Here is a 23,622-nt window from a genome sequence, read left to right as displayed (position 1 = left end):
CAACGTACAGCTCCTATAACTCCGAAGGAAAAAGGTAGCTCTCTGATGCAGAGCCACCTTTTGTGGCCCTAAGCAAGATTTGGTTACTTGTTTTCATGTTCCCCTCTAATCACAGAATGAGTTATACCTTGGACACTACGTGGGTGCAATGAAGTATCAGGTAGAACAGAAAACCAGCAGGCTCCGGATTTCGTAGGGTAAGAGTTGAATGCCCCTGCTCTAGAGCACGGATCATCAACAAGATTTAACCGTGGGCAGATTTGTCTTGAGTGGATGGTCAGGGGGCCGGAAACATTATTACAAATAATGTGTAGACTGCAAAAAGCACAAACAAATATAATAGTTTATTAAAAACCGTGTACATTTGTATACCATCACATACAGTATCGCTATTATGCATGGGAATACTTTGGAACAGATTTCCCAATTCACTTAAAGCCGATTTACTGGTGTTTTTATAGTCTTATGTACAACAGTAAAGAAAATGCATTAAAATACACGTTTTTTGTGGGGGGGTTTCTGGGGACCTTAGGGTGCCAAATAAAATCACCCGTGGGCCAAATTCAGGGAACCCTGCTCTAGATGGTTGAAAGAAAACATATATAAATAAAAAATAAAGCACGTAGAAAAAAAGCCTGTAGTGGTTTTGGTTCAGGACAGTACAAAAACAGTGGGAACACCAGGTTAAAACCAGACCAATGTTGATTTCCTTTTTGATGACTTCAATGTTCAACCCTGTTGAAATGTAACACAAACACCTCCATAAGCATTGAGGAAGCATTGTAAGAACGTCTCAGGGAGAATGCCAGGTGAGCGGCAACAACAAGTGAGCAACAGAGTTTATGGTTCTACACAGCATCATCCTCTCCTGGTCTTGGACAGTGCTTAAATTGGACAGGCGCACACCACTACAGAGTACCGGAGCCTATTATTTTCTACTCTTTTGAGTACCGGCACCTCTTATAGAACATTTACTCTTAAATATTAACACTGGTACTTTAAAATTAGTACTAATCATGTTTTTCTTCTGTGGCTCTGCCAGCACGGTACTGTTCCTCAGGTAGTGTCAAAAGGGTTGATGAGGTTACTGTGCGGTCAGGGGGATGCCTCGGCCGTCTGTCACCGGGCCCTCCTGCAGGTTCTTGACCAGCTGGGCCAGCCAGCGCTTGGTGGTGGTGTCGTCCTTTAGCACCTGGGCGAATGTGGCATCCTTCAACTGGTCAGGCAGGCACTGGCGCAGTGCTTCTCGCGCTCTGGGGGTCAGAGGTTAGATGTAATGAGTGAACAGAACACCAAACATTAGGGGCGCGTTCATCAGGAAACAACGTTGGCTAACATTTAGATAGGAATATGCTAGAACAAACACGACTCTGAAGAAGGAATCATGTCGACTCTCTTCATGGCATTCCTGTCTTCAACGCTCAAAAACGTTAGGCTTCTGAACATGACCCTTGATTGCATTACATTCCCCCCCCACCCTGCTCTTGTTCACTCCTCTTCGCGTATCTGAGACAACTGGATAAGTGTAAGAGAGACTGTAGGTCCATATACAGTGGCGAACTGGGACCAGAAAATCGGCCCTGGCATTTGTAACACACCGGACCGTTTTTTCCCCTCAAAGCCCCCCCATCGGCCCATTTATTTCCTTGAGGCTCCCAGTATTCGCCAGACACTTAAAATGTTGCGCAAAAATGTAGATCGGCGCAGTGGGCTAAAAATGGACAAGCCTATTTGCCTGAAATGCCTGATGGCCAGTCCGCCTCTGCCACTAACTTAACATCCACCACCCACACTCCTCTATAAGATGAAGGGAGTATCAATTTCCTGTTACAAGGTAGCGCTACAGGCAGCTATGTGATACATTCACCTCAACACTGTAGTTTCATTGCTCACCCCCCCCAGACCATATACGTATTTTGCAAAAAGGAACATCCATAACTTATATACAGCGATTAAGATATTCTTAACATGAGATCCATGGTTGCCATGGCAGCCTTTGTAGTTTACTAACTGCGTCTTACAGACTACCCCTCCCCATGGCAACTTTACAGAAGTTATATCCTCCGCTGTGCAGTTAAACATTTATAAAATGAAGGCCACACTTGCTCCCTATCCCTACTCAAAACCTGCTCATCTAGCCTGCTTATGTTCATCACCACCCTGATCAACAAGTCCCTGCTGCAGGGCTGCCAACTTTTGAAGACAGAGTGAGATTTCATATTGTGAATGTCATTGGTTCCACCCTGTAACCATGGGGTCTGGGTGTACCCCCCTGTAAAAAAAAAAAAAAAAAAAAAGTTTTAAAGTTAATTTCCAGCTATTCTACATATTTTCACATGGCTAACATGCTGACTCAACAGGAGAAGCGTCCACGTACGCCATCATGAGCATGTTGGTTTTGTCCATCCACACCAGACGCGTTCAGGACACGCAGGTTGAAATATCAAAATGAACACGGAACTAACTATATTAATTTGGGGACAGGTCGAAAAGCATTAAACATTCATGGCAATTTAGCAAGCTAGCTTGCTGTTGCTAACTAATTTGTCCTGGGATATAAACTTTGGGTTGTTATTTTACCTGAAATGCACAAGGTCCTCTACTCCGACAATTAATCCACAGATAAAAGGGTAAACCGATTTTGTTTCTAATAATCTCTCCTCCTTCAGGTCTTCTTCCTCTTCAGACTTTATATACCACCCAGCAGCATACCACCCTGCATACCACTACTGGCTTGCTTCTGAAGCTAAGCAGGGTTGGTCCTGGTCAGTCCCTGGATGGGAGACCAGATGCTGCTGGAAGTGGTGTTGGAGGGCCAGTAGGAGGCACTCTTTCCTCTGGTCTAAAAAATATCCCAATGCCCCAGGGCAGTGATTGGGGACACTGCCCTGTGTAGGGTGCCGTCTTTCGGATGGGACGTTAAACGGGTGTCCTGACTCTCTGAGGTCATTAAAGATCCCATGGCACTTATCGTAAGAGTAGGGGTGTTAACCCCGGTGTCCTGGCTAAATTCCCAATCTGGCCCTCAAACCATCATGGTCACCTAATAATCCCCAGTTTACAATTGGCTCATTCATCCCCCTCCTCTCCCCTGTAACTATTCCCCAGGTCGTTGCTGCAAATGAGAACGTGTTCTCAGTCAACTTACCTGGTAAAATAACGGTAAATAAATAAATAAATATGGTGGTTGGCAACCAACTTTAAGGTGCATGACCAACACCAACTGGACCTCAGTTCATCTTTCAATCACCCATGTGGGTATATGCTCCTAAAAACCAATGAGATGGGAGAGGGACTTGCAGCGCATCAAGCATCACAAATAGAACCAAGTTCTATTTTAGCTCATGGCTACGCAAATGCTTGTTGACGCGCGCAAGCAGTTTGGATGCAATGAGTGAATAACATGTATGTGTACATTTATTGTGTGGTCAGCATTTAAGGCCCATGACCAGAGTGGATTTAAAAAAAAAATGCTTTATCACAGGTAAGGTGTATTCAGGATTATTTTAAAGTTGAATAGACAATCAAAACTTGTCAACCTGGTCGGAAGTTACTTAGAAATGATTTGGGCATGAGTACGCTAACATTTAGAGCATTAGAAAATACTAATATTAATGGTTGGTGAGGGTGGCTATTGACTAACCATAGGATGGATTGCAGTCTTTCCTTGTCGATAAGAAACCAACATGTAAATATGTAATTAATTTGGGTGAACTATTCCTTTAAAATAGGACCATAGAAAATCCTGCTTGGAGGTAGCTCTCCAAGAGGTTTGGCCACCTGATCTGTCTCCCAAATACTGGGGGTTTGAATATGTTCATGTGACATTTGATAAGAAAAAATAACCCCACATTCAAGAAAAATGTAATGAATATTTATCTTCAGGTGGTTGAGGCTGATTTGCAAAACCCCATCCTCTTACTCTACATACGCATTTATGCCTACCATGTTTGCCTAGCAGCACAATACTAAAATGACAATATGTCATGACTTTTAACCAAACTCCCATGACCAATAATTGGCATCTCTAGTATGTACACACAAAAAAAAGTATGCGTAATGTGGTAGCGACACTGGGAGACACCATCTCCTGTCGTTGTGCGAGGCACTTATTCTTCTTTGTGGTGGGGTTAACTGTTAGTAGGGTTGGGCAATAAGTTAGAAATGTGGTTTTTTTAGGGATTATGGGTGATTCACAATATAGACACATCTCAATTTTAATGTTCTCTAAATAAGCTTTATTGTACAATTAAAAGGTTAAATATACTGTATTTCAAAGAGTCAGCAATAACCTAATGAATTCAGGGCATATATGCCATGAAACAAAATTGTTTACGCTGCTTTTTTGCAATAATTGAGCTGGCTTTCAAGTCTATAAAAATGCAGTTTTTTGTAACACATTTTTACCAGAACCATGCATAATGCACATTCACTAATAATTACTAACTTCTTGCAGCAGGCATAATAGAAAATGAACACAGGTCTCAATCGCTCAAGCCCACTTCCTAGTGAGTAGTCAGCTAATCTTCATATTTCAAGTTGAGCCAGCTTCAATCTATTTGCTAGCTAACGAGGCAGAACAGTTGAATTGTTATGAACACACCGTTCTGTCCGTCTCCAACTGTTTGAACAGCATGCTTGCCTGTCCACTTTGTTCCGATGTTGAAATCAAGTGGTCTACCCAATTTCTCAGAATGAGAACGAGTTGCCAATTCCCTATATACACACACACACACTTGTTTTTGATGCTTACTGCACATTTATAAAACACAGACTTGACAGCTAGTATAACAGGCTAAAATGCTGTTGGTACTGAAATGCTGCGCGCAATATACTGAGCATTCATTTTCCAGAATCAATGTTCATTGATCCTCTCGTTTTAGTAGTAACTTCCAAACAATCAACCAGTCGACTAAATGGAGTCAGCCCTAATTTTATATACATTACCAGTCCAAAGTTTGGACACACCTACTCATTCAAGGGTTTTTCTTTATCTTTATTTGTACTATTTTCTACATTGTAGAATAATAGTGAAGACATAAAAACTATGAAATAAGACATATGGAATCACATAGTAACCAAAAAAAAAAGTTAAACCAATCAAAATATATTTTAGATTCTTCAAAGTACACATCCTTTTCCTTGACAGCTTTGCACACTCTTGGCATTCTCTCAACCAGCTTCACCTGTAAATGCTTTTCCAACAGTCTTGAAGGAGTTCCCACATATGCTGAGTACTTGTTGGCTGCTTTTCCTTCATTCTGCTGTCCAACTCATCCCAAACCATCTCGATTGGGTTGAGGTCGGGTGAATGTGGAGGCCGTGGTCTTGGACCCTTACTAAACCAATCACAAGTTTCAATCTGACGCGGTTCATAGTGTGCTGGCAGGAAATTATGGATCTCCAGCGTGAAGTTGCAACAGTTACATTGCTTGTGATGTAGAATGCACAGTTCAAGTTAATGCGCTGAATTAATGACAAAATAAAAGCAGTACTTTTTCTTTTCTTCAATGAGTGAGAAATAAAAGGCGTGGCGTGTGGCGCGTGAGCTTGTGAAGAAGGTCAAATGTGTATCTCATGCCCAATGTGTGAGTACGCAGCAATGCTGCTGACCAGAGAGGTACCATCAATCTTCAAAACAGCAGTAGTACTCAAGAAACCCATCCTTGACCAAGACATCCTATCCAGCTACAGGCCCATCTCCAACCTCCCTATCCTATCAACATTACTGGAGAGTCCAGATCCCAGGAGTCTGCCTTCACATGCGGTATCCCACAGGGGTCAGTGCTGGGGCCTATTCTGTTTATAATTTACATGCTCCCTCTCGGCCAAATCTTCAGAGATTATAACATCAACTTCCACGCTAACGATACCAAAGTTTAAAATAACACCAAACCAGACACCATCTCTGCCCTAGCAAAAGTCAGCAGCTGCCTAGAGGACATCAGGGCATGGATGAATGAGAAAGAACTTCCTCCAGTTGAACAGTAACAAGACTAATGCTGTGCTTATTCAGACACCCAAGCAGGCCATCCACCTGTCCTCTCCAACCTAGGAGTCAAGTTTGATCATCCGGTGTCCTTCGATGCCCAAATAAAACATTTTTCCATCTTGAAAACATTGCCGGGTTCTTACCATCACTCTCCTAGCCAGATGCAGAGAAACTCATCCACATCTTCTCTCGGATAAACTTCGGCAATGCGCTGCTTGGGGGCCGTCCAGCCAAATCACTACAGAGGCTCCTACAAATTCAGAACAGTACTGCCAGGGTCCAAGAAGTCCGACCACGTCACCCCGATCCTGGCCCAACCCCACTGGCTACCGGTCAACTACAGGATCAACTCATGCTTGATTTTGAAGCCTTGAAAAAATTGAGGCCCACCTACATCGGCAACTTCATCTCAATCAGCAAGACACCACCCACTCTCCACTCCAGCCATTCCATACTGCTTCAAGTCTCCAAGATACATCTCCGAACTATGCGAGGCTGAGCCTTCTGCTCCCTTGCCCATGGAATGCACCCCCTGACCACCTGAGAGCCACTCCATCACTCTGAACTTTTAAATGGGCGTTAGTCTGTAGAAGTGGATTTCAAAGTCCTAAACCTAATCTAAAATGGATTTAGCACCTAGTCCACTATTGCCATTTCACCTCCCTTGATTTGAAATGTGTTGTTTTTATTTCCTTCAGTCGAGCTTTAAGATAACTCTAATGAAAAGCTCTATACTTATTATGTTAATCTTGCATGAATGATTTCAGACATCAACTCAACGTTTTGAACTAATAATAATGCCATTTAGCAGACGCTTTTATCCGAATCGACTTAGAGCAATACATCCATACATTTTACGTATGCGTGGTCCCGGAAATCTAACCCGCTGTTCCGGCGTTGCAAGCGCCATGCTCTGCCAACTGAGGAACCTATACATAAAACATTCTTAATGCTCAGAGTGGAAAAATAAGCTCTGACCCAGATAACAGTTCCATCTGTGAGAAGGCCATGAGACCACAATGCACTGAAGCACTGCAGAGTGTCATTAGAAACCTTGACTTTGTGTGGGCAGGAAGCAGGAAACTTCCACTCTGTGCGGGCAGGATGGTGTGTATATTACTCCTAAACATGTTTCTGAGAAACACACATCAAAATGAAAACAAAACTGCAAAAGAAATGAAAAATAAAGACAAAACATCCTCCCTTGCTGATCTGGCCCTGGAGTTTCTCATAAAGGGCCTTGAGACACCTAGCCTGACGACTCAAACAAAATTCACTACACACTAGTCTGAGACCACCACAAACGAGTTAAATAATGGCAATGAGGGGCATTGTACGAAACAAAGTCATTAGGTTTTGAATCATCTCTAACCAATCAGAGTATCAAAGCCAATGACGAATTTTCGAACTGATGCTTTACCCACGTAAAAAAGCGAACGTTCTAACAAGCAGCGTCTATCATTTTCATGTGGAAAAGGCACTACATGCTATGTGGAAATAGCTTGGTAATGGCTTGACTTCTAGAATAGGCTCTTTGAGGAAAATGTCTTAAGCAAGAATCTGTCATTTACAACTTTATTATTGAATAAAAAAATGCACACACTAGTAGTTTTTGTTTGCTGGAAAATACATGTTTTCCTTGAGGCCCCCAGTATTAGCCAGATAATGATCATTTTGCAAAAAATTAAATAAACAAACACTGAAAAAAATGCCCATCTGACTCTTGTCCGAAATGGCCAGTCGGCCCTGTTGGTATAGTTCCATCACATTGGTTTCACGTTTTCCAGTCCTAGCATACAGTGCATTCGGAAAGTATTCAGAGCCCTTGACTTTTTCCACATTTACTTACGTTACAGCCTTGTTCTAACATTGATGAGATTTTTTTTTAAACGATTTAATCAAATCTAAAAACCTGCTTACTTTTTCATTATGGGGTATTGTGTATAGATGGATGAGGATTTTTATTTAATCAATTTTAGAATAAGGCTGTAATGTAACAAAAAGTGGAAAAATGGAAGGGGTCTGAATACTTTCGGAATGCACTGCATCTCTGACTCTGACAGTGACCTCCTGGCTTAAATTACATTCATGCCACAGCTCCTCTTGGTGGACATGAAGAGACAGTGCACCAACAAAGAGATCAAGTGAAGCTTCCCCTTTCTAATATCTCATATATTAAGATTCTGCACATTTTAGACAAGATCATTATAAGAAAGTACTAAGACATAACGGCATCATACATGCTTATAACAAGTCTTACAGTGCATTATAACTGCATCATAATGCATAAGCCTATACCTGCTGGTGTTAAAGACATGCTCAGGGACTTTGACGACTAGTATGTATTCCAGTCAATGAGCTTCAGCCCCTCACCATTTGAGTGACAGCTAGCAAGATGCACACAGCAGAGCGAGAGAGAGCAATGACATGGTGCACATATGTGACGTGGTAAGCAATTTTCAGGGACACATTTTTGCCTAGTGAGCGCTACTTTCAGAACTACTGGCTAAAAAGTTTACAAAAAGGTACCAGAGAATCTCTTTAAAGTGCTGTTAACACTAAATTTACCTTGGATTATCAGAGAGGCGAAGGTAGCAGCGTACCACATGTTTCAGCAGACGTGCAGATGGTTCCTTCGAAAGCTGCAGCACCATTTTCCCCTGAAAATAAAGAGAATCAACATGTTTGGGGTAAAAAAATAAAAAATAGTTTAGTGCCTTCAGAAACTTTTTACACATTTTGTTGCGTTACAGCCTGGAATTTAAAATTCATTAAATTGAGATTGTGTCACTGGCCTACACACAATACCCAATAATGCCAAAGTGAAATTATGTTTTCAGACATTTTTACAAATGAATAAATATTTAAGAGTCAAGTATTCAAGCCCTTTGTTATGGCAAGCCTAAATACATGGAACAAATACAAACAAGTGTTTGTCCAATGTTTCATGAGCTGAAATCAAATCTCAGAAATGTTCAATACGCAAAAAAATTCGTATTTATCTCAAATTTTGGGTACAAATTTGCATGTCTCCTTTGCCAAGATATGCCACAACTGTTAGGTGGATGGATTATCTAACAGCATGATCATTAGACAGGTGCACCTTGTGATGAGGACAACAAAAGACCACTAAAATGTGCAGTTTGTCAAACACAATGCCACAGATGTATCAAGTTGAGGGAGCTGTTTAAAGACAATTAAATGTTCCTTTCTCTACCATAACCTCCAATGTCGTTTTAGAGGCTGTTTCCAAACGGCCTCACAACAACAGACCACGTGTATGGCGTTGTGTGGGCAAGCGGTTTGCTGATGTCAACATTGTGAACAGAGTGCCCCATGGTGGCGGTGGGCTTATGGTATGGGCAGGCATAAGCTACGGACAACGAACACAATTGCATTTTATCAATGGCAATTTGAATGCAGAGAGATACCGTGACGAGATCCTGAGGCCCATCGGGACGGCAGGTAGCCTAGTGGTTAGAGCATTGGGCCAGTAACCGAAAGGTTGCTGGATAGAATCAAATCAAAGTTTATTTTTCACGTGCGTCGAATACAACAGGTGTAGACCTTACCGTGAAATGCTTACTTACAGGCTCTAACCAACAATTCAAAAAAGGTATTTTTGTGAACAATAGGTAAGTAAAGTAATAAAAACAGTAAAAAGACAGTGAAAAATAACAGTAGCGAGGCTATATACAGTAGCTAGGCTATAACAGTAGCGAGGCTACATACAGGTACCGGTTAGTCAGGCTGATTGAGGTAGTATGCACATGCAGATATGGTTAAAGTGACTATGCATATATGATAAAAAGAGAGTAGCAGTAGCAGCGTAAAAGAGGGGTTGGCGGGTGGTGGGACACAATGCAGATAGCCCGGTTAGCCAATGTGCAGGGGCACTGGTTGGTCGGGCCAATTGAGGAAGTATGTACATGAATATATAGTTAAAGTGACTATGCATATATGATAAACAGAGAGTAGCAGCAGTGTAAAAGAGGGGTTGGGGGCACACAACTCAATGTAAAGATCTGTCGTTCTGCCCCTGAACAAGGCAGTTAACCCACTGTTTCCCGGTAGGCCGTCATTGTAAATAAGAATGTGATCTTAGCTGACTTGCCTCGTTAAATAAAGGTTACATTTAAAATAAAACAAAACGGATCAGCCGCCATCACCTCATGTTTCATGATAATGCACAGCCCCATGTCGCAAGGCTCTGAACACAATTCCTGGAAGCTGAAAATGTCCCAGTTCTTCCATGGCCTGCATACTCACCAGACATGTCAATCATTCATCATGTTTCAGAAGCAGCTTGTTCCAGTTCCCGCCAATATCCAACAACATTCCACAGGCCACAATCAACAGCCTGATCAAATCTATGCAAAGGAGACACACTAGTATATGGACACCCCTTCAAATTAGTAGCTTTAGCTATTTCAGCCACAACTGTTGCTGACAGGTGTATAAAAATCGAGCACACAGCCATATAATCTCCATAGACAAACATTGGCAGTATAATGGCCTAACTGAAGAGCTGTGTTTTTTATTTCACCTTTATTTAACCAGGTAGGCTAGTTAAGAACAAGTTCTCATTTACAACTGTGACAAAGCAAAGCGACAAACAGAGTTACACATGGAATAAACAAACGTACAGTCAATAACACAATAGAGAAAAATACTATATACAGTGTGTGCAAATGAGGTGAGATAAGGGAGGTAAGGCAATAAATAGACCATAGTGGTGAAATAATTACAATTTAGCAATTAAACACTGGAGTGATAGATGTGCAGAAGATGAATGTGTAAGTAGAGATACTGGGGTGCAAAAAAAAGAACAGTATAGGGATGAGGTAGTTGGATGGGCTATTTACAGATGGGCTATGGACAGGTGCAGTGATCTGTGAGCTGCTCTGACAGCTGGTGCTTAAAGTTAGTGAGGGCGATATGAGTCTCCAGCTTCAGTGATTTTTGCAGTTCGTTCCAGTCATTGGCAGCAGAGAACTGGAAGGAAAGGTGGCCAAAGGAGGAATTGGCTTTGGGGGTGACCAGTGAAATATACCTGGGTAGGTGCTGCTATGGTGACCAGTGAGCTGAGATAAGGCGGGACTTTACCTAGCAAAGAGCAAAGATGACCTGGAGCCAGTGGGTTTGGCGACGAATATGTAGCGAGGGCCAGCCAACGAGAACATACAGGTCGCAGTGGTGGGTAGTATATGGAGCTTTAGTGACAAAATGGATGGCACTGTGATAGACTGCATCCAGTTTGTTTAGTAGAGCGTTGGAGGCTATTTTGTAAATGACATCGCTCAAGTCAAGGATCGGTAGGATAGTCAGTTTTACGAGGGTATGTTTGGCAGCATGAGTGAAGGATGCTTTGTTGTGAAATAGGAAGCCAGCTAGATTTAATGTTGGATTGGTTAATGTGCTTAATGTGAGTCTGGAAGGAGACTTTAGTCTAACCAGACACCTAGGTATTTGTAGTTGTCCACATATTCTAAGTCAGAACCGTCCAGAGTAGTGATGCTGGACAAGCAGGCAGGTGCAGGCAGCGATCGGTTGAAGAGCATGCATTTAGATTTACTTGTATTTAAGAGCAGTTGGAGACCACGGAAGGAGAGTTGTATGGCATTGAAGTTTGTTTGGAGGTTTGTTAACACAGTGTCCAAAGAAGGGCCAGAAGTATACAGAATGGTGTCGTCTGCGTGGAGGGGGATCAGAGAATCACCAGCAGCAAGAGCGACATCATTGATGTATACAGAGAAGAGAGTCGGCCCGAGAATTGAACCCTGTGGCACCCCCATAGAGACTGCCAGAGGTCCGGACAACAGGCCCTCCGATTTGACACACTGAACTCTGTCGGAGAAGTAGTTGGTGAACTAGGCGAGGCAGTCATTTTAGAAACCAAGGCTGTTGAGTCTGCCGATAAGAATGTGGTGATTGACAGAGTCGAAAGTCTTGGCCAGAGCGATGAATACAGCTGTACAGTACTGTCTCTTATCGATGGCGGTTATGATATCGTTTAGGACCTTGAGCATGGCTGAGGTGCACCCATGACCAGCTCGGAAACCAGAATTGCATTGCATAGTAGGTACGGTGGGATTCGAAATGGTCGGTGATCTGTTTGTTAACTTGGCTTTCGAAGACCTTAGAAAAATAGGGTAGGATAGATATAGGTCTGTAGCAGTTTGGGTCTAGAATGTCTCCCCCTCTTAAGAGGGGGATGACCGCGGCAGCTTTCCAATCTTTGGGGATCTCAGACGATACGAGAGGTTGAACAGGCTAGTAATAGGGGTTGCAACAATTTCGGCTGATAATTTTAGAAAGAGAGGGTCCAGATTGTCTAGCCCTGCTGATTTGTAGGGGTCCAGATTTTGCAGCTCTTTCAGAACATCAGCTATCTGGATTTGGGTGAGGGAGAAATGAGGGAGGCTTAAGTTGCTGTAGGGGGTGTAGGGCTGTTGACCAGGGTAGGGGTGGCCAGGTGGAAAGCATGGCCTGCCGTAGGAAAAATGCTTATTGAAATTCTCAATTATTGTGGATTTATCGGTGGTGACAGTGTTTCCTAGCCTCAGTGCAGTGGGCAGCTGGGAGGAAGTGCTCTTACTCTCCATGGACTTTACAGTGTCGCAGAACTTTTTGGAGTTCGTGCTGCAGGATGCAAATCTCTGTTTGAAAAAGCTAGCCTTAGCTTTCATAACTGCCTGTGTATATTGGTTCCTAACTTCCAAGATACCCGGTCCAGGTCGATTAGAAAGGCCTGCTCGCTGAAGTGTTTTAGGGAGCGTTTGACAGTAATTTGTGTGAGATTGAGGGCATCAAACTTAGATTGTAGGATGGCCCGGGTGTTAAGCATGTCCCAGTTTAGCTCACCTAACAGCATGAGCTCTGAAGATAGATGGGAGGTAATCAATTCACATATGGTGTCCAGGGCACAGCTGGGGGCAGAAGGTGGTTTATAGCAAGCGGCAACGGTGAGAGACTTGTTTCTGGAAAGGTGGATTTAAAAAAAAAGTAGAAGCTCAAATGGTTTGGGCACAGACCTGGATAGTAAGACACAACTCTGCAGGCTCTCTCTGCAGAAGATTGCAATCCCGCCCCCTTTGGCAGTTCTATCTTGTCATACAATGTTATAGTTAGGGATGTACATTTCTGGGTTTTTGGTGGCCTTCCTAAGCCAGGATTCAGACACAGCTAGGACATCCGGGTTGGCAGAGTGTGCTAAAGCAGTGAATAAAACAAACTTAGGGAGGAGGCTTCTAATGTTAACATACATGAAACCAAGGCTTTTACGGTTACAGAAGTCAACAAATGAGAGGGCCTGGGGAATGGGAGTGGAGCTAGGTACTGCAGGGCCTGGATTAACCTCTACATCACCAGAGGAGGAGTAGGATAAGGGTACAGCTATAAGAACTGGTCGTCTAGTACGGTCGGGATAGAGTAAAATGAGCAGGTTTCTGGGTGCGGTAGAATAGATTCAATGCATAATGTACAGACAAAGGTATGATAGGATGTGAATACAGTTGAGGTAAACCTAGGCATTGAGTAACGATGAGAGGTATTGTCTCTAGAGACATCAATTAAACCAGGTGAGGTCACTGCATGTGTGGGAGGTGGGACAAGAGGGTTAGCTGAGGCATATTGAGCAGGACTGGAGGCTCTACAGTGAAATAAGACAATCACTAACCAAAACAGCAATGGACAAGACATATTGACATTAGGGAGAGGCATGAGTAGTTGAGTGACTTCCAATGTGGCACGTCATAGGATGCCACCTTTCCAACAAGTCAGTTTGTCAAATTTCTACCCTGCTAGAGCTGCCCTGCTCAACTGTAAGTGTTATTGTGAAGTGGAAACGTCTAAAGGGTTGCAACACTTACTCCCGACTTCCGAACTGCCTCTCGAAGCAATGTCAGCACAAGAACTGTTCGTTGGGAGCTTCATGAAATAGGTTTCCATGGCCGAGCAGCCGCATACAAGCCTAAGATCACCATGTGCAATGCCAAGCTTCGGCTGGAGTAGTGTAAAGCTCGCCGCCATTGGACTCTGGGGCAGTGGAAACGTGTTCTCTGGAATTAAATCACGCTTCACCATCTGAGTATGGTGGATTCCAGGAGAACGCTACCTGCCCGAATGCATAGCGCCAACAGTAAAGTTTGGTGGAGGAGGAATAATGGTCTGGGGCTGTTTTTCATGGTTTGGGCTAGGCCCCTTAGTTCCAATGAAGGGAAATCTTATTGCTACAGCATACAATGACATTCTTGACGTTTATGTGGTTCCAACAGTTTGGGAAAGGCCCTTTCCTGTTTCAGCATGACAATGCACCCGTGCACAAAGCGAGGTCCATACAGAAATGGTTTGGTTTGTCGAGATCGGTGTGGAAGACCTTGACTGGCCTGCACAGAGCGCGGACCTCAACCCCATCAAACATTTTTGGGATTAATTGAAATGCCGACTGCGAGCCAGGCCTAATCCCCCAACATCAATGCCCGACCTCACTAGTGCGCTTGTGGCTGAAAGGAAGCAAGTCCCCGCAGCAATGAGCCAACATCTAGTGGAAAGCCTTCCCAGAAGAGTTGAGGCTGTTATAGCAGCAAAGGGGGGACTAACTCCATATTAAATGCCCATGATTTTGGAATGAGAAGTCCAACAAATAGGTGTCCACAAACTTTGTATGTATGTAGAATATGTCGCGCTGCATGAGGCAAATGGCGGTCACACCAGATACTGACTGGTTCTCTGATCCATTCCCCTACTTTTTTGTTGTTGTTGGCATCTGTGACCAACAGATGCATATCTGTATTCCCAGTCATGTGAAATCCATAGATTAGGGCCTAATGAAATTACTTCAAATTGACTGATTTTCCTTATATGAAATGTTGCATGTTGCGTTTATATTTTTGTTCAGTATAAGTTCAGGAGTAAATATGTGCTTAAGTCACATAAGTTGCATGAACTCACTATAATAGTGTTTAACATGATTTTTGAATAACAACCCGATTTCTGTACCCCACTTATACAATTATCTGTAAGGTCCCTCAGTCGAGCAGTACATTTCAAATCACAGATTCAACCACAAAGATCAGGGAGGTTTTCCAATGCCTCAAATTTAATGGCTGTGATAGGAGAAAACTGAGGATGGATCAACAACATTTTAGTTACTCCACAATACTAACCTCAATGACAAAGTGAAAAGGAAGCCTTTACAACAAAAAAATGTATCCAAAACATTCATCCTTTTTGCAATAAGGTAGTAAAGTAAAACTGGAAAAAAATGTGGCAAAGAAATTAACTTTATGTCCTGAACACAAAGCGTTATGTTTGAGGCAAATCCAGCACGTCACTGAGTACCACTCTTCATATTTTCAAGCATGGTGGTGGCTGCATCATGTTATATGTATGCTTGTCATAAGCAAAGACTAGTTTTTTTTTTGTTAAACAAAAGAAACAGACGTGACTGATGCACATGGCAATATCTTTGGTTTGTCTCTATGACATTCAGAAGCATGCTATGCCCTAAAGTAGAGGAGTCAAAATAAATTGTATTTGCTTGGGAAGTAATCTTATACAATGTGTGAACATTGATCTAATCACTTTCTGTAAAACAGAATGTATAATTAAATTATAAGTTCAAAAATTATTCCAGTGTTTAACCAAGGAATACGTGGGCAGTCCCAGAGGGTACATGGGAAGATTTTCAAAAATGTGAAAGAATAGGCAGGAAAACAATTACTGGGGTCGCTGGTATGAAATATTCAGTTATTTTATATTTGAAAAAGCCAACCTTTTTTCACTTTAGTTTCTGCGTGTGTGCATTTCTCTGGCTAATGGGCCTCTGCTCTCCAGTTGGATCTGTTTGATCCTATGCTCGCGCCAAGTGCACGTGATCCATTGCTTATCCTCACATAAACTATGATTGATAAGACAGCAGCTGATGCACTTTAGACTGTACCATTATCAAATAACACGGTGTGCCGTAGGATCGATGACATGGGCATTGATATTGTTGATCAATTGGTGAATTAAAAAAATTATAATTCCGGTACATTTTCTCTGCGGTTGAAAAAAAAAAAAAAAAAAAAAAAAAAAAGCCTGATGTCAGTGGGGAAGCCCAATTGATTGTCTGTTAAATCAACATTTAACCCATTTTAAATTCAGGTTGTAACACAACAACAAAAGTCAACTGGTGTGAATACTTTCTGAAGGCACTGTATCATTTGAGGGCAGACTGCCTGCAGAGTGCTCGTTGCTAACCTGGTAGCTGTTATTCCTTACAAATATTGTAGTAAGTTCACCAGAATATGCTACAGATCTTCATCCCGTAATATTGAAGACAGTACAATGTTACGGCTGCATATCTTTACACATAGTCAGTAGCCACCCAAACTTGGCCCATTTGAAATATGAAAAAGTATCAAATCAGCAGGTAGCCAGGGTTGGGTAGGTTACTTTCTAAATGTAATCTGTTAGTTACTAGTTACCTGTCCAAAATTGTAATCATAAACTTAACATTTGCATTACACAAACTCAGTAATGTAATCTGACTACATTCAGTTAATTTGAGATTACTTTTCCCTTAAGAGGCATTAGAAGAAGACATGTGTGTTACCAATTGAACGACATCTATTGCAGGACAAATCAATGTTAAAGTTTACTTTATGGGTTGGCTATGTAGGCTTCTTCTAACCCATCGCTTTCTACTACATAGAATAAGATTAAATTATATCTTTACATTAATATATAAGTCCAAGTGTATGTAGTATCTACAGATTGCCCCTTTAAGTCTATCAAAAGTGTGTGTTTGAGCATGTGTCCATTAGGCCTCTGGATTTATTTTTTGTATCAGCATGAATTAGATTGAGCAATAAAAGACCCGCTTTTATTCCATAGGCTGGGATCTGTACTATGCAGCTGTTGCAAGAGCGCATTTTTCACTGGCTGTCCACTGGTATCAAAAATAATGATTGATAGAAACTTAAACTTCTTGAATTCAACCATTATTAGGTTCAAATACACATTTAGATTTGTGAACAGCCATCCACGACAACCACAATCCATAAGGTGCAAATGGCTAAATGAGAGAGCAGCAGGGTGATTCACATCAATGCGCTACGTACAGTTAAAGTCGGAAGTTTACATACACTTAGGTTTGAGTCATTAAAACTCGTTGTTCAACCACTCCACAAATTTCTTGTTAAGAAACTATAGTTTTGGCAAGTCGGTTAGAACATCTACATTGTGCATGACACAAGTCATTTTTCAAACAATTGTTTACAGACAGATTATTTCACTGTATCACAATTCCAGTGGGTCAGAAGTTTACATACACTAAGTTGACTGTGCCTTTAAACAACTTGGATCATTCCAGAAAATGATGTCATGGCTTTAGAAGCTTCTGATAGGCTAATTAACATAATTTGAGTCAATTGGAGGTGTACCTGTGGATGTATTTCAAGGCCTACCTTCAACCTCAGTGCCTCTTTGCTTGACATCATGGGAAAAAAAGCAAAAATCAGCCAAGACCGCAAAAAAAAAAAATTGTAGACCCCTACAAGTCTGGTTCATCCTTGTGAGCAATTTCCAAACACCTGAAGGTACTCATCTGTACAAACAATAGTACGCAAGTATAAACACCATGGGACCACGCAGCTGTCATAAAGCTCAGGAAGGAGAAGTGTTCGGTCTCCTAGAGATGAACGTACTTTGGTGCGAAAAGGGCAAATCAATCCCAGAACAGCAGCAAAGGACCTTGTGAAGATGCTGGAGGAAACAGGTACAAAAGTATCTATATCCACAGTAAAATGAGACCTACATCGACATAACCTGAAACGCCATTCAGCAAGGAAGCCACCATAAACCGCCATAAAAAAAGCCAGACTACGGTTTGCAACTGCACATGTTGACAAAGATCGCACATTTTTGGACAAATGTCCTCGGGTCTGATGAAACAAAAATAGAACTGTTTGGCCATACTGACCATCGTTATGTTTGGAGGAAAAAGGGGGATCCTAACTGACCTAAGACAGGAAATGTTTACTAGGATTAAATGTCAGGAATTGTGAAAAACTGAGTTTAAATGTATTTGGCTATGGTGTATGTAAACTTCCGACTTCGACTGTAGATATCAATAAGTGATATCCGTATTGCCATAGACTACACCACTGCTGGCATCCTTACGGCCAAGCGTTTTATTCATTTTGGATGCCGACAGAAGTCGCACCATTGGAAGACATGGCTTGGACTGTAACCCACAAAAGCATATTCCTGCTCTTTTTGCACGATCCATCAAAGAGAATTGCTGTGTCATCATAGTGGTCTCTGACTTGTGGTCAGACACGCTCAGGTGGAACAAACTTGAACTTACGCCTTTTTTCAATGCTGATTTGAACGTCATTGAGAAAACAGAAAAACATACTCTATATTTAAAAGTAATCCTCGGAGTAATCATCTACTTTTTCAAAAGTATTTAATCACAATATTTTTGCTGGTAACGGATTACAGTTACCCTTTTTTTGTAGTCCCTTATATGTATTCGGTTACTCCCCAACCCTGCAGGTAGCCTATTGTTCTGGCAAAGATGAGTCAGTAGTAGATTGTTAAACTGTATTTTACATGGATGATAAGTGTAGGCCTACTCTGTTTTTGCCAGGCAAAACTGGAGGAAATTAAACAAGAGCTGTGTTTGAATACTCATAGTAACCTCACTACTTGTGACGTGAATTGAGTATATAGTATGCTTATTGGTCATAGTATGGATATAGTTAGTATGACAAAAGTTACCAGATGTCTTACTAAATTTGCCAAGATATGATGTATACATGCAGTGGACATTATTTCTGTGCTTTTAGGGCCCATAATGCAATTCTTCATAAAATGGCCGTGGCTTCACAGCGTTTTCAGATTTGAAGAAAATGGCAGAAAATATGCAGCCAAAGTCCAACGAGAGCAGATGCAAATTCATTGCTTTAACTAATTATAATCAAAGTTAAAATGTTGAGCATTGTAATAAAATAATGACTTTTCAAATAAGTTACGTTACACGTTATGTTGGCTGACAATTTGCTAACTACGCTATCCTTACGAACCGCATAGCATTACAGCAGTATGTACCAGAATGTTACCTAACGTTAGTTGGCTGCTAATAAATCGAACTTGCCAGGCAGTATATTAACTATCTGCTAACTAACTACCCAACGTTTGACTCAATTATTCACATAATTCTTAGCTAAGTGGTATAGTCGTTGTGCGTTTCAATGGAAATTGTTATTTCCGGATAGCTCCTCTGATTCCAGAGCACTCTTGTGCAGAATAACTGATGAATTTACAAAATGCTCAACACTGTTTATATGGCCAGTGTCAGTAAACGTTGGCCAAAATTAGCCAGTTAGCTTGGGTGCTTGAATGCCGTTGTGAGGTCTACTCCTCTGCCAGAGCGTCAAGTGTGCGCTCTGAACACTCCGAGATCGAAACGCTCTGAATTTACGAACATACAATCTGACACCGCTTCTGGATTTACGAATGCCCAGAGTGCACCCTGGCACTCCAGATTGAAGTTACGAACACACCCGAAATCGTAAAATGTTTAGCTAGTCATTTGTTATGCTAACAAGCTAGCAAGAGGTTGTGTAACTGATGTGAAATGGCTAGCTAGCTAGCGGTGGTGCGAGCTAGCAGCCTTTCAGTCAGTTACGTCACTTGCTCTGAAACCTAGAAGTAGTGGTTCCCCTTGCTCTGCAAGGGCCGCGGCTTTTGTGGAGCGATGGGTAACGACGCTTCGTGGGTGACTGTTGTTGATGTTTGCAGAGGGTCCCTGGTTCGCGGTCGGGGCGAGGGGACGGTCTAAAGTTATACTGTTACAGTTGCATAGCAACAGCGTCAACTTCCGGTAGGCAGGCGAAGCTCTTATGCTCAACTGAAACGATACCGTTTGTTTACAGTATACTAAAATGAACGAATAGTATGTAGTATGTTAGTATGGGTATTCAAACACAGCTAAGTTCTTTCTGGTCACTAATCTGGATAGGCACGTGTCTCTTTGCACGCCATTGCTAATGATTGGTAATTGGTCAACAATTAAGATGCTGAACTTTTATATCACCACAGAAAAGGGCACTTTGGAGACTGGGAAGGAAAATGGGTAGGTGCTCTGCACAGGTAAAGCCCCATTTGTTCACATGCCTGGTTTTATTGCTGAACAACCCACCCGTATATACAGCTGAGCTAAACATTCCTCTGAAAACAAAATGATACTTACAAGAATCATTGCCACGTGAGAGAAGCGTTCATACGTCTGGCATATGTACGCCAGCCCGGTGTCGTCCAGCAGAATTTTTTGGAGTATGAAAGTAGCAACCTGACATTGAGGAGAAAGCAGATGAAGTCATTAATAAAGGTTATCCATTTCCTTTTGTTTATATGCACGTAACATAATGTGTGTAAGCAATAAGGCAGAAGCTGGATAGATTAGCTACCGTTTTGGAGAGCTCGCTGCCTGACTCCATGATGCGCAGGCATAGAGGGATGATCTCTGTGGTGAGCAGGAAATTGATCACCTCCTGTTCGTCTGTTTTGACCAGAGCACCTGCAGGCACACAAACAGCAAACTACAGTTGGAGGCATTCATGTGTTTTTAATGAGCCAGAGAATTGCGGCATGAACAATCAGGTGCATTGGAATCAGGCAGACAAATGCAGGTAGAAAAGGATGTTACCTATGACTCCTAAGCTGGTGAGGCGCAGGTACTCAAATGGGCGTGTCTTGCTCACAGTATGCAGGAAGGGGTAGAGGAAGAGAGGAATGTGTGCTGCCAAAAAAGCAGACCTGGAGGAGGTGGTTACATTTTGAATATGTAAGATAGTGACACATATAAAACAATCATTTACATATTGAAAAGAAAGATGGTGCATTACCGAGTCTCTGGATGGGAGGCGACACACTAAGAGCGCGAGGGCGTTGCATACTCTGTTGGATTGGTGGGCTGTCAGAGTTGGTGGGTTTATGGAGGGGTAGATGTTCACAATTTCCTGAAAGAAACAGAATGCAAATAAATTAGAATGTGAAGCAGTATCGTCCTCTTAAAGAGATTCTACGGTACTTTGTATACTTTTTAGCCGGTAAATCTGAAAGTAGTGCTCACGAGCCAAAAGTAGTCCCTGAAAATTGCTACTACGTCACATGTCCAGATACGGTATGTGCACCACGTCACTGCTCTCTATCTCGCTCTGCTGTGTGTGCGGATCTTCCTTGCTGCCACTCAAATAGCAAGAGGCTGAATCCCATTGGCTAGAATCTGAATTGATAGAAGATGGCCCACATTGGGGGAAAATGGTGCAGTAAAGCTTCCAAACAAACTTAGTTTCTAACTAGTGATTTCATTGCTAATTGAGGTAAAACCGTAATTTTGCTCATAGATTATGCTTGTATGAACTACACATCGCCACATCCAGCCCAATGCTGGAGGTTTAAAAAAAGACTTGGTAGTCGCCAAAGGTAAAAAGCATGTCTTTAAGGAGGCACTGTAGGTAGGTACCTTCATGCAACAACATTTTATATTTACATTTTAGTCATTTAGCAGATGCTCTTATCCAGAGAGACTTACAGTAGTGAGTGCATACATTTTCATACTGGTCCCTGTAAGAATATTTTAAGATAAACAACGCAGAGGACTAGAGGCCATTGGGGAAATAACAATCAATGGAAATAGTTGTTTTTCAGTTCAACATCTGTTTAGAATCTGTGTAGGGGTTTCGGTCTTGGACTCATAGCGACATGTGGCAAGTTCTCATTGGTCCGAATTGTCTATACATTGAGCCTAAAACGAGATACTTGGTATTTGGTCATTGGCCCAATTTTACTGTAAGTCATTCTAATTGGTCAACCACAAGCTAGGGTTGAGTTATAAACTACATCTGGTCTCTTTGTTCAGTGGAGAAAAGATTGAGGACAGGGAAGAACGACCATCTACTTTCCAGCATAACAACTATGATTTGTTCTCTTTGAATAAATATATTTTCCCCCCTCTGATTTGCATTGGGGTCTGTGTTATTGAAGAATAACATCAACTGCTAACATCCCCTGTGGGAATCGTACCCACAACCCTCTACCGACTGAGCTGCCACAATGACTAAGACACACAGACATAGGGGAAGGCCACCTAAAACAATGCACATGTATTTTTCCTCTTATGAAAGTGCATTACAGATTGGCTTGAATCGGCTCAGTAATGTGAAATAGTTATTACAGTAAGTGAAGATAATATATTTAGTACCTGCAGGAGGGCAGCAATGGTTCCACAAGAGTGCCATAGCATGGGTGCCAGGTCAGGGACAGACTCCCTCTTCTTGCTGAGCTCCAGAAGGGCATTCTCCCTGGTCTCGGGGCTAGACAGCTCGTTGATCCACTGGTAGATCTTCTCCCGATCCACCTGAACCAGGGCTGTGGTTGCAGCCTGTGAGAAAAGCGCAGGGGGTGAACCAACCTCAGACATGACATCTGAGTATGTAATACAATTCCAACGAATGCTCTCACTTTTTAGGATCATCCATCAGATAAATCAAGGTCACTAACGTTAGTTACTAACTTAACTAGTTAATTTTTCAATGCACTCACTAACTGCAATCACGTGTTTGGGCGGGTGGGTATAATTTGTGGAACGTTCCAACAGGAATCTGTTCCAAAAACTTCCAAAATAATAAAGTTGCCAACAAACAACGCATACAAAGTTGTATAGCAGCAGAATAAGATACCGGGTAGGGAGTGGGCCATTTCATAAAGTTTTTCACTCACCACGTTTATTCCGAAAATTGTCTGTCCTCACTCTGGTAGCCTATGGACAAACATTAAGAATAAGCTACGTGTTGAGTTGATGCCTATTCGGCAGCTAGGTGAATTGATCATACTACTTTGTATGCGTTGTTTTTTGGCAACCTTGTAACGTTACTTTACGAAGTTTCTGGAACAGATTCCCGTTGGAACGTTCCACAAATTATACCCACCCTGTTTGGACTGTGTAAACTAGAGATCTCCGAGTATCTAGCTTTGCGACACATCGGTAGTATGTGTACTGGTTTGACTCCACGAGTTGTGCATTGATCTGGTGGGTGGCGACAGAAAATAACCATAACACAAAATTAATATGTATATTGATAGATAGCTAGCCAACGACACATTGTATGCCATGTTAATTCAATATTGCAAACTTACTGCGCCTGTAGCCAGCATTGTCTGGATATTATTTCCCGTAAACTGTTGAGCTAGCTACAAATAAAACAAAAACTACACTAGTTACCTAGCTAGCTAGCTTAGTTTTAGCTGATTTATATTTGGTCTTAGTTTGCTACAATGGTCACATCGGAACTGGAACGACGTTTGAACCTTTACCCGCGCGTTTATTAATCCAACATGCAGCGAACTTCTGTTTGAGAAGGATATCTGCTTTATAGCTGTCTAACGCTATAACACAAGCAACATAGCTATTATCCTTAAACAAAATATAACCCTTAGTTCACATGGTAGGTCGATACCGATAAGAAGCTAGTAATACAGTTATGCATTTTATTTGTTGAATCAGAGACGGAAGAGGAAGCGAGACACCCCACTCGCTGTTTCTTTCTGGGGGGGTTTCTGGTTCAATGAAAGTC

At 42.0% G+C, this 23,622-nt stretch overlaps 1 protein-coding gene and 1 pseudogene across 1 annotated transcript in view; both read right to left on the bottom strand.

Annotated features, from left to right (window-relative positions):
- Positions 1–8,643, bottom strand: part of plcd4b (phospholipase C, delta 4b) — a 32,270-nt gene extending 23,627 nt beyond the window's left edge. Inside the window, exon 1 of the mRNA XM_055870812.1 lies at positions 8,561–8,643. Within this exon, the coding sequence (XP_055726787.1) occupies positions 8,561–8,600 (40 nt within the window). The 5' untranslated portion in view covers positions 8,601–8,643. The remainder of the gene's footprint in view (positions 1–8,560) is intronic.
- LOC129816391 (CCR4-NOT transcription complex subunit 9-like) lies at positions 330–23,607 on the bottom strand (annotated as a pseudogene).
- Between the last annotated feature and the right edge of the window lie 15 nt (positions 23,608–23,622).

Source organism: Salvelinus fontinalis, chromosome 19, assembly GCF_029448725.1.
Source record: "Salvelinus fontinalis isolate EN_2023a chromosome 19, ASM2944872v1, whole genome shotgun sequence".
Classification (NCBI taxonomy): Eukaryota; Metazoa; Chordata; class Actinopteri; order Salmoniformes; family Salmonidae; genus Salvelinus; species Salvelinus fontinalis.
This window is presented reverse-complemented; position numbering and strand designations above follow the sequence as displayed.